We start from the raw sequence: 14,947 nt of genomic DNA, 5'->3' as shown, positions 1-14,947 counted from the left end.
GCCATCTTTTGCAGGTGGACTTTTTAGTAAAAGGTAACAGAAATTATTTTGAGGAGTTTGGGACTGCTTTGCTTTCCCCTCTTCGGAATTATATGCATTTGAGACCTTGATAAACAGTATTTTACTCTTTCAGAAACTCACTCATTAGTAAACAGCTTGTTTTTTATTGAGGATGAGAGCAAAAAGCATCTTGTGGTGTCAACAAGAATTCACAGGGGTGGCAGCTGCAGCTGCAGCAGCAGGAGTTACAGAGTGACTCATCTTCCCTAAGGATTAACCTGGAACTGTGCAGTTGCTCTGTTTCCCACTCCAAGTGCCTGAGCACAGCAATGCTAATTATTCCAGCTTTGTTAACTGATTCTCTTGCTCCCAGCCAGAAGTTAAGCTCAGCTTACATGAGCTGCCACCTTGACAAACACAAAGGAAAACGTGCCCAGCAGACAGGCAGAAAAGCAACAGCACTTGGGCATCTCTTGCCAGTGACAAAGGCACAGCGTGTCGAGGCACAGGTACCCAGGCCTAAAACACCTGTAAATACAGAGCTGATTGGAGCAGAAAGAGCATAAGAAACAACTTATGGAGTTATGCTGGCCAGTGGGAGAAGGGCACTTACATCATGGATCTTGGCCTTTCAGTTCCACTGCCTCGTCCCAGATTTTAAAGATGTCAGACTCAGTGCTGGTGGCAGCCTGACGAGTCTTCCCCAAGAAGCATCCAGATCTTCTCTTATCTGTCTTTTCTACAGAGGTACAAAACAGGAATTTTAACAGCTTGGGTTATGTGAACTGAGGCCCAGCTGCTTTGAGGATGAAGTGTAAGCCCTTATTGACACAACAACCACTCCAGGTCTGCACAGAGCAGCACCAACAGGTAAAGCACCAGTGCAGCACCTTCTCTCAAACACCACTCCTCCTTGCTAGTTACAGACATGTCATTTCCTAGAGAAATAAGGCTTTAGATCCAGATAAAATGCAGTGCTTTGGTTTTAAAAAATATTTTTAGGAGAAGCAGATACAAACAGAACCTTTTCAGTGCTTTAAAGCAGTGTAACTCTATGCAGACACAGCCCCATAACAACAGTAATCCATCAGTGACCACAAGCACGTTGTGTCCATAACTGTGGCATGTTTGTGCCATTCCTGGGTGGCAGAAAGCAAGTTCCACCAACAACTGTTTCTCATCAACGGGGACTGGTTTAGAGAGCACGAGCCTGACTTTCAGGACTGCTCAGGACACTTCCTCTTCCCTTGCAGGGCTACAGACCCATTTTGTAGAAGGAATAATTCCAAATGTTAGATCACCTCCACCACAACTGGTTTTCTATTTTATGTGAAAAGGAGGTTTTGGATTAGAGGTGTCCCATCCAGGACAATATGGATAAAGCTTATTTAAGATCACAACCTGCTTGTACTCATTCTGAGAGGTTTTCAGCTTCAAATATAGCGATTGTCCACATTCACAAACATTACATACAAGTTCTATAACACACTCAGTAAAACAAAAAGGTTCCTCAGCAAACCCACTTTGCTAACACTGCCACAAGCTACACTACACAGGGAATTCAGTGTTGCAAACATGGGCTGACCCCGAGCTTGCCCCTCCCAGCCTCTCTACTCCTTCAGACCTAGGAGGCCCTGCAGGATGTTAATGGGCAGGGGGAAGACGATGGTGGAATTCTTCTCGGCAGCGATGGTGGTCAGGGTCTGCAGGTAGCGCAGCTGGAGCGCGGCGGGAGACTCGGTGATCACCACGGACGCCTCCTTCAGCGCCCTGGAGGCTTTCATCTCTCCCTCGGCCGCGATCACCTGCGGGCACAACGGGGACACTGAGCAGCTCCGCGGAGACCCGGGGCTCCACCCCACAGCCGGGGCCAGCAGCTGCTGGGGCTGCCCCGGCAGCACCGGCCCCTCCCTCTGCCCCGGTGCCTCCAGCCACAACGCACAATCCCAACAGCTGCCAGCTGTTGAGGATGCCATGCAAGCAGTTATTCTGTCTTCAAAAGCTTTGGTGATTCTTCCAGCACTGCCTCTCAAAACCAGAGGCACTCCCCACAGATAGCTGAAAATGCTTTCTCCTTCAGGCTGTACTTTTTTGTATCTATAAGGGCTTGAGAGGGAAGGGTGTATTTCTTACTTGGGAAAAATCAAATGCAGCCCCCAGGCTGATCATTACCTTGGCTCTCGCCTCCCGGGCAGCCTCTGCTTCTGCAGCCATGGCTCTCTGCAGCTGGACAGGCAACTTCACATCCTTGATCTCCACACGTTCCACCTTAATGCCCCAATCATCTGTTGCCTCATCAAGTGTGACCTACAGAAGGCAGGACAGGTAAGTGAAGCCACACACCTGACTCAAACTAATGCCCAAATCTGAAGAATGATCAATAAACTAAACGAAATCTCTTCAAATTCTCAGACTTTCAGGGCTTTAGTATTTGTAGTATGATTTGACAGCTAGAAGACCACAACTGTTTTAAACTAAAAAAAACCACCCCAGAGCTTGATTAATGTATTGAAGGAATTCTGTGGCACAGTTTTCTTCAACACTGAAGGACTGACACAAGGATCCAGGGAAGCCCTCCTCTCCTAGCCCCACTACCCTTAGTGCTTTAGTCCCCCATTCTAATTTCACAGAGTGCCCTCCCAAGAGATCTTGTCAGAGCTTTGCCTGCAGCTCCAAAATCACAACTTATCACTTAGAGATGAAATAAATCCACACCTTTAAGTTATCCTTGGGATTGGTGCTTAACCTGCTGTTTGATGGCCTGCTCCAAGCTGCTCATACCTGCATGCTGTGTGCAATTTCCTCCCGGTCAGAGAGGATCTCAGAGAGGCTTTTGGTGCCCAGGACATTCCTCAGGGTGGTCTGTGCCAGCAGCCGGGTGGCAGAGTCGGCGTTGGTGATGTTTGCCACGGCCAGGGTGGCATTCTGCACCCTGTAATAAACCACTCCATCCACATTCACTGTCACTGAGTCCTTGGTCAGGATCTGAAAAGCAGTGGGAAAAGTACAGAATATTCCATAAGTACCAAGTTAATTATTATGACAATCGTGCCTTTGTTTTAGTGCACCAAGTCTTGGTTTCCCACTGTCTTGTAAACAAAACTCCTTATACACATGTTGCATGCAACATGTCCCAGTGTTCATTAACCTCCCAGTACAGCTCTGCAAAGCTGAGACTAAAAAAGGGATTAGAAACTTCTCAGTGAAAAATACATTCCATTAGCTTTGCCCTCATGTTATTTTTAACCCACTTCCTCGAATTTGCAGAGGCATCTGAAAGTCATACCAGTGACAGGAAAAAGCAGAAGTTATTTATTCTGAAATTTGTCTTCACTTAGGAAGGTTTAACCAGTGATTCTGGCAATGAATCACAGCCAGGCAGGTCCTGTGCTGCCTTTCAGTGAGATTTCACCAGGGCTGTGTGGGGCAGAGCCATGGGGACAGGAGGGTGGCACTGACAGAGAGCTCAGAGAACCAGGGCCATGCCCAGGGCAGCCATGGTACACAATCACCTGCAAGATTTACCTGCCCTGTCCCCTCCCAAACTACCTCTGTTAGCAGGCTTTTCATAACACAAAAGCTAAAGAATGAGTAGCATGCACAGAAATCATGTTGAACAAATAAAAATGGGTTTCTGCCTCTATGTAAGGAACACAAACAAACCTAAATCCATAAGCGTGATTTAATCAAGTCAAAAGAAAAAACAGATTACTGATGGCCTCACTAATGGTACATCAGCAGCTGCAAGCACATTCTGCCTGCCAGTGATTAGGTTTCTCCCAATTACCCTTTGGAGTGTACCAGGACAGCTGCCATTTGTCTCAATCTACAACTAACCATGAGCAGCAAACCCATGTGCAGCCCTGGCAGGAAACAGATGCACCACACAGGTTGCATGGAGCATCTTTGACAGAATGCACCTGATACATGAGTGATATAGTTATAACCATTGGGATACAACTGTTCACTAGCTTATTTTTAGAGGATGGTTGGGTTTTATTATTCTTTTGGCAGCATTGAGTTCAGCTGGCTTGATGCTCTGGAGGCATTCTGCTACAAAGGAAAATCAGAGTAGAAAATAAAGTAATTTTTTTGGTTTTTAGGACCTGCCATGAGTGGCAGCACCTTCATCATGTGCAGGGCAGGGCACAGGAGCCACATGCACCCAAACCAAATGAAGGGAGCTGACCACTCATTCCCCCAGTTGCTATAAACAGCATTTGATCTATATACCAATTTTATCCCATTCCTTCAGCTAGTTTACACATGTAGATAAATTGGCACAGGACAGATCCCTGCTATGCCTGGAAATCTTCCAGATTTCACAGAAGCAATTAGGGAATGTTGTATGAAGTCCAGCAGCCTTGGTTCCAAAGCCCTCCTATTCCAGCTCTCAGGCAGTATTCAATTATCTCATTTGGTTCTCAGAGCATCATCTGTTTTCTTTCAGTGCTCTTCCCTTACTGGATGACATTTCTAAGGGATATATGTATTCAAAATAAATGGCACCTCCACAAGGAATCTGTATTCAGGCTGAACATTACCCAATACTGAGAGGGGAGAAGGAAAAGCAAAGTGCACAAAATTCTGCAAGCACTTTAGTAGATGCAAAGGTAAATGCAAACTCACCTCCTGAGGAGGGATATCAAAAGAGATGGTTCTCATATCAACTTTGATGAAGCTGTCTGTGCAAGGCAGGACAAAAAACAAACCTGTGCCAAAAAAATCCATTCAATAAGATGTGTAAATGGGTCATTAAAGCAGACAAAATTTGTTACTGCAATAAGCTGAAACCCAAGTTGTGGCTGTGCAGCTCTTTGTGAGAAGCTCAGCAGCACAACACTTGTTAGAGGCTTCCAAACCAAGGTAAGATTTTTTAAAAATGCATGCTGAGAAACTTCAATTTATCTGGGTATCACTTATTTAGAGATTTTTAACATTTGGAAATAAAACAGCCCCAGAAGTATTAACAGCTACTTTTAAAAAATGTCCCCCACACAGTTACTTGTGGGGCCTAATTCTGGCAAGCATCAACCTCCTGCCTCCTGTTCTGGTGGCTCACTGAGATCCTTCAGCTTTACAGCAACGTGGAACATTGCAAAGCCTGGGTGAAAATGAAGGAAGAAGCCTTTGCCCCTTTCTGTCACTTTGAGCAGCAGGAGCAACAGCTGAAAATAACATTTTTCCAGATCTTAGAGTTTCTTATACACAGGCAACTTTTCAAAACCATCAAATACTCCACTGACTTCTGTTACTTTGAAAGCATCAATGCTTTCAGACTCATCAAACTTCTTTTTTCAAATCACCCATTTGAAAACTCCTTTACATTTAGTGCTTTTGATTCTGCCTGCAGACCATACATTAACAAAGCAGAGCTGGGTAAAATTAAGATTGCTGTCTTCTCAATCCAGAGCATGAATCTGAACTTTATGAGCTGGAAGAGACCCACGAGGCTCATAAAATCCAATTCCTGTCGTAACACATCCTCTTACTGGAAATTTCAGAATTCTTGAGAAATCCATTTGCCACTTTACTGCAATGCCTCTACACCATTATTGTTTTGCTGCTGACTAATTAGAACAAATTGCTGTCCAGGACATACCTGGTCCCTTTGCTCCCCCTTTCAGGATGCGCCCCAGTCTGAAGATGATGGCTCGCTCGTATTCCTTGATAATCTGCAACAGATTTTGGATGTCACACATGGGTTTCCAAGAGTCCCATGGTGGATTCCAAATTATGCACACAACAGCCTTGAGTCTCTAATTTAATACATATTTCTCTACTGGCTGCTTTTGAGAATTTTAGTCTAAACTTTATTGTTAAAAAGGAAAGAGCCAAAAGAAAAAATCAGGACAATAGTCCACAAGAAATACTGCTCAGACTCTCAGCAGGATGGCACCTGGGCAGGTCCAGGCACCAGCAGCAGCCATCAGGAATATCCTGGCAACGACACAACAAAGTGCAGCATCTGTGACCCAGCAGGGATTTTTCCAGCTCCAATTCTGATGCCACATCAGCCAAGCCAGGAGGAAATAACTCCTGTCTGGAAACTGCAAACATCAAGCTCAGAGTGATCACAGACAGCACCGTGTCTTCAAATGTGTCACATGCAGCCACATCTATGTACCTAATTCTATTTACATACTTCATATTTAGACATGTGATATACAGGGAGAGATCTTAAAAAAACCCAACAAAACAGTTCTCTAAGAGTAGTTATAGGTTCTTCAAATTATTCTGATCCTTCAAATGAGCTTATTTACTAATGACAACTGGGCAGATGTAGTAAAGATATCAATGAATTATTTTAACCAAATATTGTAACACCACTTTTATTTTTGGTTTGAATATGAATGTTCTGAAGTGCTGGGGTCTGCTGTCTAATGTCTGCTATAGCTCAAGAAACAATAGAGTTGGATTAATTTGTGTTTAGAACAAGTAAATCCAATTGAGAACAATAACAGCCACTCTGCATTGCTGAAAGTTTTAATCCAAATCAGCAGTGAACAATTTTACCTTTATGCACATCCATACTGATATAGGAAATGTAAGAACAGTGAAAACAAGCGAGGTGATCACCAGGATCCATCCACACACACCGAGGCCAGTATCAACATCCTCTACAAAAGAGCAGAAAGTTTCACTTTTTAAAATCCAAGAGTGCCAAAATTGGATATATTTATGTTGAACGTTCCTAGAAACAAGTCACTGTTAGCACTACTCAGGCCAAATGCATTAGGTTTAGACCAGAAATTAAATTAAAAGCCAAATTCTGCTTTGATTTTCACTGGTCTCTAACCTATTGAGGGCAGACTGCTGTCCAAGCAGCATTTTTGCAGAATGTACCAACATTTAAGTGTCAATTCTCAAATGCCTTTCTCTCCCCCAGGGTTTTTTTCGTTTTTTAGCAGAGTGGCTCACAGGCAGCAGAGGAACACTTGTTTAAGGAGTAAAATGCAAATACCCCACAGCCTGTCAGCTCAGGGACAGCATCCTTAGAACCTGGGCTCTGCTCCAGCTGTCAGGGCTGCAGATCGAAGGAAACCACAATTCTCAGACCCGTTGGATCTGGGAAGTTGGATAAGATGAAGCACAAGATTAGCTGGATATGAAATAAAGCCTCCATAAAGAATTTCTTGGCAGAAACTGCTCATGCCTTATTTCCCTGTCAGGAGAAGACACCAGCTGAAGGCAACTCTGGGATCAAATAACGAGCTGCTGGTTTCAAAAGGTACCCACTAAATCCAGGATGAAATGTGGGCTGGGAGGCACTGATCAAGCTACAGGAAGTTTCTATCCTGCCAGCTAAAACTCCTAAAGGGCTGTCAGGAGCTGCTGCCAAGCAGGGATGTCCCAGGGTGACACCCAGCACTCACAAACGTCACCTTCCTACTCTGGAGACTGGAAATTTCATGTAGAAGTCACACCTCAAATGATGGCAAATTTCAAGAGTGAGCAAAGAGGATGCTTTATTTAGCATCAATGTGTTGTTTTTTACAATAGAAGAAGAGAGAGAGATGCTGTCTTGTGGAAAACTCTATGAGACAAAAGAAACATGCCTGGCATTTGTGGGTGAGCTAGTTCTGAGCCATCTCATCACAGCACTGGGATAATTTAATCCAGAGGCAATTCTTGCCTGATTTCTTGCTGACTCTCATCCTGAGAGCAGCCAGCTCAAAGCACTCCAGTGGGACTGACAGAGGTAATGCTGCAGCTCCTGGAGGTGATCCCCATCCCTGCCCACCCCACAGGCTGAAAACACTGACTGACAATACCCCTAAACCTGCCATTGGAATTTTCTCCTGAGCTAAAAGGCAGGCAAGCCCACACCTTGGATTTATAGCCTGCTGTGGTGGGCAAATCTAAGCAGGCAATAAAAAAAAATGCAAATATTCTTGAGCGATCTCTTTAAGAAATAAACCACAAGGAGAAAGACTATTAAAAAAAAAAGAAAATAACTTAATTGAATCAGCCTTCAATGCCTTTAAGGCTGACTGGAACAGTTATTGTACTTTAGCAAGAAATTATCACTTGGACTATCAAACTTTATTAAGAATTTATAGTATATACTTAGTGCTGGAGGCAAAGATGAAAGGGGGAAGTTCTTGTTACAGCTTGAGGTGTGGCACATGGTTCATTTGTGATTTATTTCCTTATGGGCAAAGGTTCCACAATCCAAGCAAGCACACCACTGTCAAAGAGCAAAAACGAGCCCTAACTGAAAACAAAAAACCAATTTCAAAGAGAACTAGATGTCTTCACAGCTGCTTCTCAGAGCATTTCACATGGGAAATACCCAAAATTGCAACATCCAACAACCAAAACTACATCTGATGCCACTTACTCCTTATTTTATTGTGGTCACATGAGAGCTGCAGGAGGAACCACAGCAGTGTGCTCAGGAAAGGCTTGCAGAGACAAGATTGGAACCAATGGCAGGGTATTAATGACTAACATAGTTAACACATGAAATGCAGATCCTCTCCAAGGACACCAGAACCAGCATGTACCATTGGGCACGAGGCCCAAAGAGATCCACAGTTATTTATACAACAACTCAAATTACCCAGCTGAAGGTTTCATACACAAAGCAATTTTATAAATACATTTCCTTCTCCAGTTGCAACCGGGAAAAGCATAAAATAAATCAGGACTTTTCCGTTGCCTGTCTCTGAACAATGGAAGTAACAGGAAAACGTTCCAGCTTCCAGTGAATGAAACTGGCAGTTGTGCTGTCTCAGTGCACCTCCAAAATGTCCTGAGCCACATCAGACACCAACACACTTCCTAGCTGGAAGGCCAAAACCCACTTCAATAGCGATACCAAGAAGTCAAAATTCAGTACAACTCATTGCCCCACCTGAGAACTTGTACCACTTCCACCAGTCACACCTAGACAGGATTTGGCTGTGGTGAAAAGCCACTGTAGTGTCAAAAAACAAATTCTAATCTCTGCTTGTTCTCGTTCGCTGGTGCAGCGCCCCAGGGATTACTTCTGGTGACTCTGCTTGTCATTATTTGCGTAGTTTTCCCCTTAGTGATCCGAGTTACTGCACAGGAAATGAAACCACACACCACAAAAACCCATCCGAGTTTTGCCACAGGGGCAGCTCGTGGTGATGCTCCAACACGTTCCCGAGGGCGGTGTCAGCACCTGCCGGGAATCACCACCTGCGTTACCTGCAGCAGTGGGGTCAGCCCCCGTTAACCGGGGCTGGGGGCTCAGCATCCCCGTTATCCATGGCTGGGGGCTCAGCATCCCCGTTAACAGGGGCTGGGGGCTCAGCATCCCCGTTAACCGGGGCTGGGGGCTCAGCATCCCTGTTAACAGGGGCTGGGGGCTCAGCATCCCCGTTAACCGGGGCTGGGGGCTCAGCATCCCCGTTATCCATGGCTGGGGGCTCAGCATCCCCGTTATCCGAGGCTAGGGGCTCAGCATCCCCGTTAACAGGGGCTGGGGGCTCAGCATCCCCGTTAACAGGGGCTGGGGGCTCAGCATCCCCGTTAACAGGGGCTGGGGGCTCAGCATCCCTGTTAACAGGGGCTGGGGGCTCAGCATCCCTGTTAACAGGGGCTGGGGGCTCAGCATCCCCGTTATCCATGGCTGGGGGCTCAGCATCCCCGTTAACAGGGGCTGGGGGCTCAGCATCCCCGTTAACAGGGGCTGGGGGCTCAGCATCCCCGTTAACAGGGGCTGGGGGCTCAGCATCCCCATTAACAGGGGCTGGGGGCTCAGCATCTCCGTTAACCGGGGCTGGGGGCTCAGCATCCCCGTTAACCGGGGTTGGGGGCTCAGCATCCCCGTTAACAGGGGCTGGGGGCTCAGCATCCCCGTTAACCGGGGTTGGGGGCTCAGCATCCCCGTTAACCGGGACTGGGGGCTCAGCATCCCCGTTAACCGGGGCTGGGGGCTCAGCATCCCCATTAATCGGGGCTGGGGGCTCAGCATCCCCGTTAACCGGGGCTGGGGGCTCAGCATCCCCATTAATCGGGGCTGGGGGCTCAGCATCCCCGTTAACCGGGGCTGGGGGCTCAGCATCCCCGTTAACCGGGGCTGGGGGCTCAGCATCCCCGTTAACCGGGGCTGGGGTCGCTCCGGGCCGCCGGTGACCCCTCGGCTGAGGGAAGCGGGCGCTGCCCGGGAAGCGAAGCACGACCGCTCCCCGCTCCTCCCGCGGGCTTAACTTCGGGGAAGCATCTTCAAACTTTCCCCCCGCGACTAAATAAAGTAATAATTAAAACCGAAACAAAAAAGCGAAGAAAGAGAGACAGACACGAAGGCGCCCCGCGCACGGAGCCCGCGAGGAGCGGCCGCTGCGGGGCCGTTTGGGGACACCCCCCGCCCGCTCCGCCTGCGGCCGTTACCTGGCGGCCGCCGGGGCTTCTGCGCTTCTTGGTCTGCCATGGTCCCGCGTCCCCTCAGGGCCGCCTCGGAGCCCGGCCCGCGTTCCCTCAGCGCCGCCGCTGCGCTGCGCTGCCCCGATCCCGATGCCGATGCTCCGATTCCGCCGCCGCCGCCGCCGCCGTCCCGCCGCGGGTCCCTCAACGCCGCCTCAACGCAGCGGCCGCGCGCCCGCCACGCCCCGCCCCTCCCGCGCGCCCGCCACGCCCCGCTACGCCCCGCCCCTCCCCGCCACGCCCGCGCCCGGCCCGGCCCCGCCGCTAGGGGGCTCCATCTCCGCTGAGGGCGTGAGGGAGCGGCCATGGAGGGACCCCCGCCCGCAGCGCCCGGGCCGGGGCGGCCGAGGGGAAGCGGCTGGAGGCGGCCCAGGACAGCGGGCAGGGCACGGAAAGAAGGGAAGGAAGGAGAGGAAGGCACGGAGAGGGCGAGCGGCCAGGCGGGCAGCCATCGGCCGAGGTGAGTGAGCTCCGGGCATCCCCCCTGAGGGGAGCAGCGAGGAAAGCTGCAGCTGCCCCGGCCTCGTGCGTCGTTTAATGTGAGAACACAACACCTGTTCCGTGAGGTTTTATTGCTTTTCGTCCCCACAGCCTCTTCCTCTCACGTGGAGAGCTTTAATCTTTTATTCCTTTTGGAAGAGGCCACAATAATTATTTCTTCTGCTTTCTTACAAGGTCCTTCCACAGTCTGTGCAGAAGCACATCATACACACACAGGCATTGCATACCAGATTGTAAACCAGGTTGTTAAACTTGGTCAGAGTTCAAAAGTTGAATTCTATATTGGTGTGAATTACGAGGTCCATAAATAAATCCTGGCTATTCTTTAACCTTTATTTCTCTATGGGATGTTGGTAATTAGTGAGCACATGCAAATGCATATCTATCACATTACACTGCATACTGACAGAGTGCAATGCTTCTTCATTAAACACACTGCAGCCTATGAACAAAAATGGTATTAGACTACTAAATAAGAGAGATTTCAGTGTTGATGCTACTCTGTCTTCCTTGGAAGAGCCTAAATGGACAGCCTGAATCTTGCTGTCCATTGTGTTCCACAGGAGCCAAGGTTTTGGTTTGGTAACACAATTGTGTAAGGCTGATGAGGCAGGAGTGGAGCTGAATGCTAAATGTAATCGTGGTTCTTGATGTCTCCAAGTGACAAGAACAGCACTGGAGAATGACCAACACCTTCTCCAGTGAGTGTAAGACCCCTCATGAACACTCTTCCTATTGCTGCTGTGAACTCCTGCCACACTCGTGCCACTTGATTTCAGGCTGATCCAGATGAGCAGTACATGAAACTAAACACTAAATCTAGTCTTGAGATCCCTGAGTGACCTTTTAAAATTCGTTCTGTCCATTATCTTTACTCACGTGTTTGCTGTTAATACATTTACGAGTGCTGACACCTGCTGTTCTCATATCAGTAATTCCTCAGCCCTTTTGTCCTATTGTCTACAACTCTGTGGGTTTACACTTTATACCTAACACATGGAGCTAATTGTTCACAAAGGTGAAAGGAAGGGAGAACTGTGAGCTGTCCACATGAGAACTGATAAATAAATCATTCTGTGCTCAATCTGTCACCTGCACGCAGCTGCAAATGCCACAAAGAAACTTACAATGCAATGTGACATTTGGCCGTGGGTTGTAAATATCACATGCTGTAACTGCATGAGAATCTGTGAGATTCCATGGGCTGGCAATAGGCTGGTTTAGAGAGGATCAGCGTGGAGAAGGAAGGAAGGATGTGCTGGAAATGGGAGGGACAGGCTCTGCAGAAAGAGTAGATAAGTTGTGAGGAACCCCCGTCATCCATGGCAAATTTGGCACTAGAAAAATCTGAGCTGCTGCCAATAATAAGATAATGGTTCTACGATTCTGGAGGTGCTTTGAAGGTTCATACAAATTGTTCATTAAAAGATGTACAGCATGGGTTTACCTTGTATTGGCAAGGAAGAGGCAGCACCTATTCATTTCCTCTATCTAAAGTAAAAAATAAGCAATTAAGACCTTTCTCCTCCACAAGCTGGGATCCCTGGTTCAGCAATATCTCAGCAGCACGCTGTGTACTGATGTACAAATTTATGCTTAAAAAGAGGAAGCTTCTCTCTAATTTTAGCTGGGCCTACATTCCATTAATTTTATTTTTGGGCTGTTTGCCAGGGGAGCTGGACAAGCCCCTGGGTGGGGAGGGCAAGGGCAGGGCTGTCCAGTGGGGCATTGCTGCCACCTGCTGCCATCGGGGTGCTCTTCACAGGGCATTCCCAGGACATGGAGCAGCGGCTCAGCTTCCCTTCCCCTCCCTCCTCCCTTTCCCCTTCCCCTCTCCTCCCCTCCTTTGCTAAATAATAACATCGGAATATCTTCTCTCCTAATTCTTGGTTCAATAACTAAAGGAAATAAAGAACTTGATTTCTGTCTGCCTAGAAGAAAACGGTGGACTCGAAAATTGATTTTTTTTAATCTCTAGGTCTCACGAAGAGAAACATTTCATTGGATTTTGCCTTTATAATTTCCATAATATGGGAGTTCTGGCAGCAGGAACTCCTTGGTACTGCTCTGCAGTGAGGCCTGGTTTATTTAACCTTTCCTTGAATTCCAGTGTGTCTGGAAGGAGGATTTGTGTGGGGTGTATCAGCAGTACAGAAGGCAATCCTCCACACCCAGGGTATTTATTCAGCAGAGTGCTGTGTCAATGGGATTTTCTGTAGTGTACCGAGCTGCCGATAGATGTCAGCAGGACATTGAGCGCAGCCTCTGCTGCCAGCCGGGCTTGAAGCCTCTATTGACTGCACGGGCTTTTGTCACCTCAGTGGTTCTTTTAAACACAGTAAACTGTAGTCCCCAGTGATTATGGAACGATAACAAGGGCTATTCCTGGAACTGTAGTTGATTCTTACCTTAAAAAGCTGCTGGATGTGGAATATCCCATTTCAGAATTATGTCTGGAGCTGGCTTATTACACCAAATTTTATGTGAAACCTCAGTTTTACTCTGCTTTTCTAAACACGTGAAGTGCTGTGTGCTGTGAGCTTCCCCCAGGGATTAGCCACGGCAGTTTGGTGAGGTGTGCTGGTGTGCTTTATTTTAATGTGCTTTTCCCAGTTTACAATACATTTTAAGCAACTCTTAAGATAGTTTTCCATTGCTGTTTGCCATTCTGAGTTTTGAAAGGTGCATTTAAGTATGTCAGGACATCTACTGGGTTCTTGCTACATGTGTGTTTAAATGTTTTCTTGACTTTTTAATTCTCTGGTGAACTTTCTCACTTCCCTTACCATTTGCAGTAGGTCTGTCTCCAGATATTTTAGCTTTAATCTTAAAAGCTCAGCTTGGAATCAGTTTCCCCTAAAACCTCTAAAAGTAATCAAACCCAGAATGCAAGTTCCACAAACATTTCCCACGCTATAACAGCCTGCATTTCATTTAGTTGCCTATTTTTATATTGTGGGACTATTTGTTTTCAGTGGAAAAAGAGTATGTATATATTGAATAATAATCCCAAAATAAGAATGTCCTAAAATCAGGTTTCTTTAAACAGAGTAATTTCTCCCACATTAAAAAATCCACAGTTTAAAATAGCTTTGAGTCTGGGAGGTTCATCATTTTCCTGTTGTTTACACTTAGAGAATACATATGAAAGATAATTCAGAGCAAAGCTCATCCTGAGGGAATCCTGAGTTTTGGGGCTGCTGTACATGGATTTATCAGGAGCAAGCAAGGTCACAGCACTTTGTCTCCCTGTGGGGTGCTGCTGCTGGGGGCATTTGAGCTTTGAAACAAATCATTGTGCAAAATTATCTGTGTATTTTCTTCCTGACTTAGGATACTTTCATTGTTACGAATATCAAGAAAATCTGCTAAAATTTTCATCAAATACTTTTACTGCCAAGCTATCTGTATTACAAGCATTTTAGAAATCTAGGGAATTCTACACAACTATCTCCTTTGTATTCTCCCATACATCCTGTTAAGGAAGATTCAAGGCCACAAATACAAATCAAAGTCAAATTAAATTGTCCTTGCTGATGCTATTTGCTTACAGAGACTATTTTGGAGATAACTTTTGTTTTCCAAAGTGTTTCTTAAGTGTTTCTCTAAAGAGTTCAGTGAGGCAGAGGACTGAGTTTTGAAGACTTTTAGCAGCCCAGGAGCTCCTCCAGACCTGGAGCCAGCTTGGGGGAGAGGAAGAGGATGGGATGTAGCAGTTTTGAATTTCCAAGTGTCCCAGAGCTCTCCAGTAGTCTCTCTGTGGAGAAACCTTCCTCTTTCCTCCTGCAAAGAGCCTTTACTTGTCATTTCTGGCCTTACCCAGGATCCAGCTGGACAGCCAGATTTTGAGTTTTCAATATAATGATTTCTTTACATCTGTAGGTTTGGCAAAAGAGAAAATTTGTGTCTGACAAAGCAGAGAAAGCCTGAAGTAACACACACAAACCAAGCAAATGTGTTAGAACAAGTCAAAGTCATCAAGGTGTCTCAAAGCAGCAGCAGAATGTTACTTTGCTATTCCAGAAACCCAGGCTCAGGAGGAATCCTC

The 14,947-nt window shown here is 46.7% G+C and overlaps 1 protein-coding gene across 2 annotated transcripts; it reads right to left on the bottom strand.

Annotated features, from left to right (window-relative positions):
* Positions 1-141: 141 nt before the first annotated feature.
* STOM (stomatin) lies at positions 142-10,720 on the bottom strand. 2 transcript variants are annotated; one of them, XM_079324520.1, is made up of 9 exons: positions 10,366-10,720; positions 6,517-6,620; positions 5,603-5,675; positions 4,630-4,712; positions 2,782-2,985; positions 2,173-2,307; positions 1,625-1,805; positions 614-739; positions 142-528 (listed from the first exon to the last, which is right to left on the bottom strand). In XM_079324520.1, exons 1-8 carry the CDS (start codon positions 10,703-10,705, stop codon positions 615-617), a joined length of 1,245 nt encoding a protein of 414 aa, XP_079180646.1. In that variant the 5' UTR covers positions 10,706-10,720; the 3' UTR covers positions 142-528; position 614. The 2 variants fall into 2 exon arrangements, with proteins under 2 accessions (XP_079180646.1, XP_079180645.1); XM_079324519.1 differs by having other exon boundaries at positions 142-739.
* Between the last annotated feature and the right edge of the window lie 4,227 nt (positions 10,721-14,947).

The sequence above is a fragment of the Erithacus rubecula genome (genome assembly GCF_903797595.1).
Source record: "Erithacus rubecula genome assembly, chromosome: 21".
Taxonomy (NCBI): domain Eukaryota; kingdom Metazoa; phylum Chordata; class Aves; order Passeriformes; family Muscicapidae; genus Erithacus; species Erithacus rubecula.
Note: the sequence above shows the minus strand (reverse complement) of the source record. Positions and strands in the feature narration are given on the sequence as shown.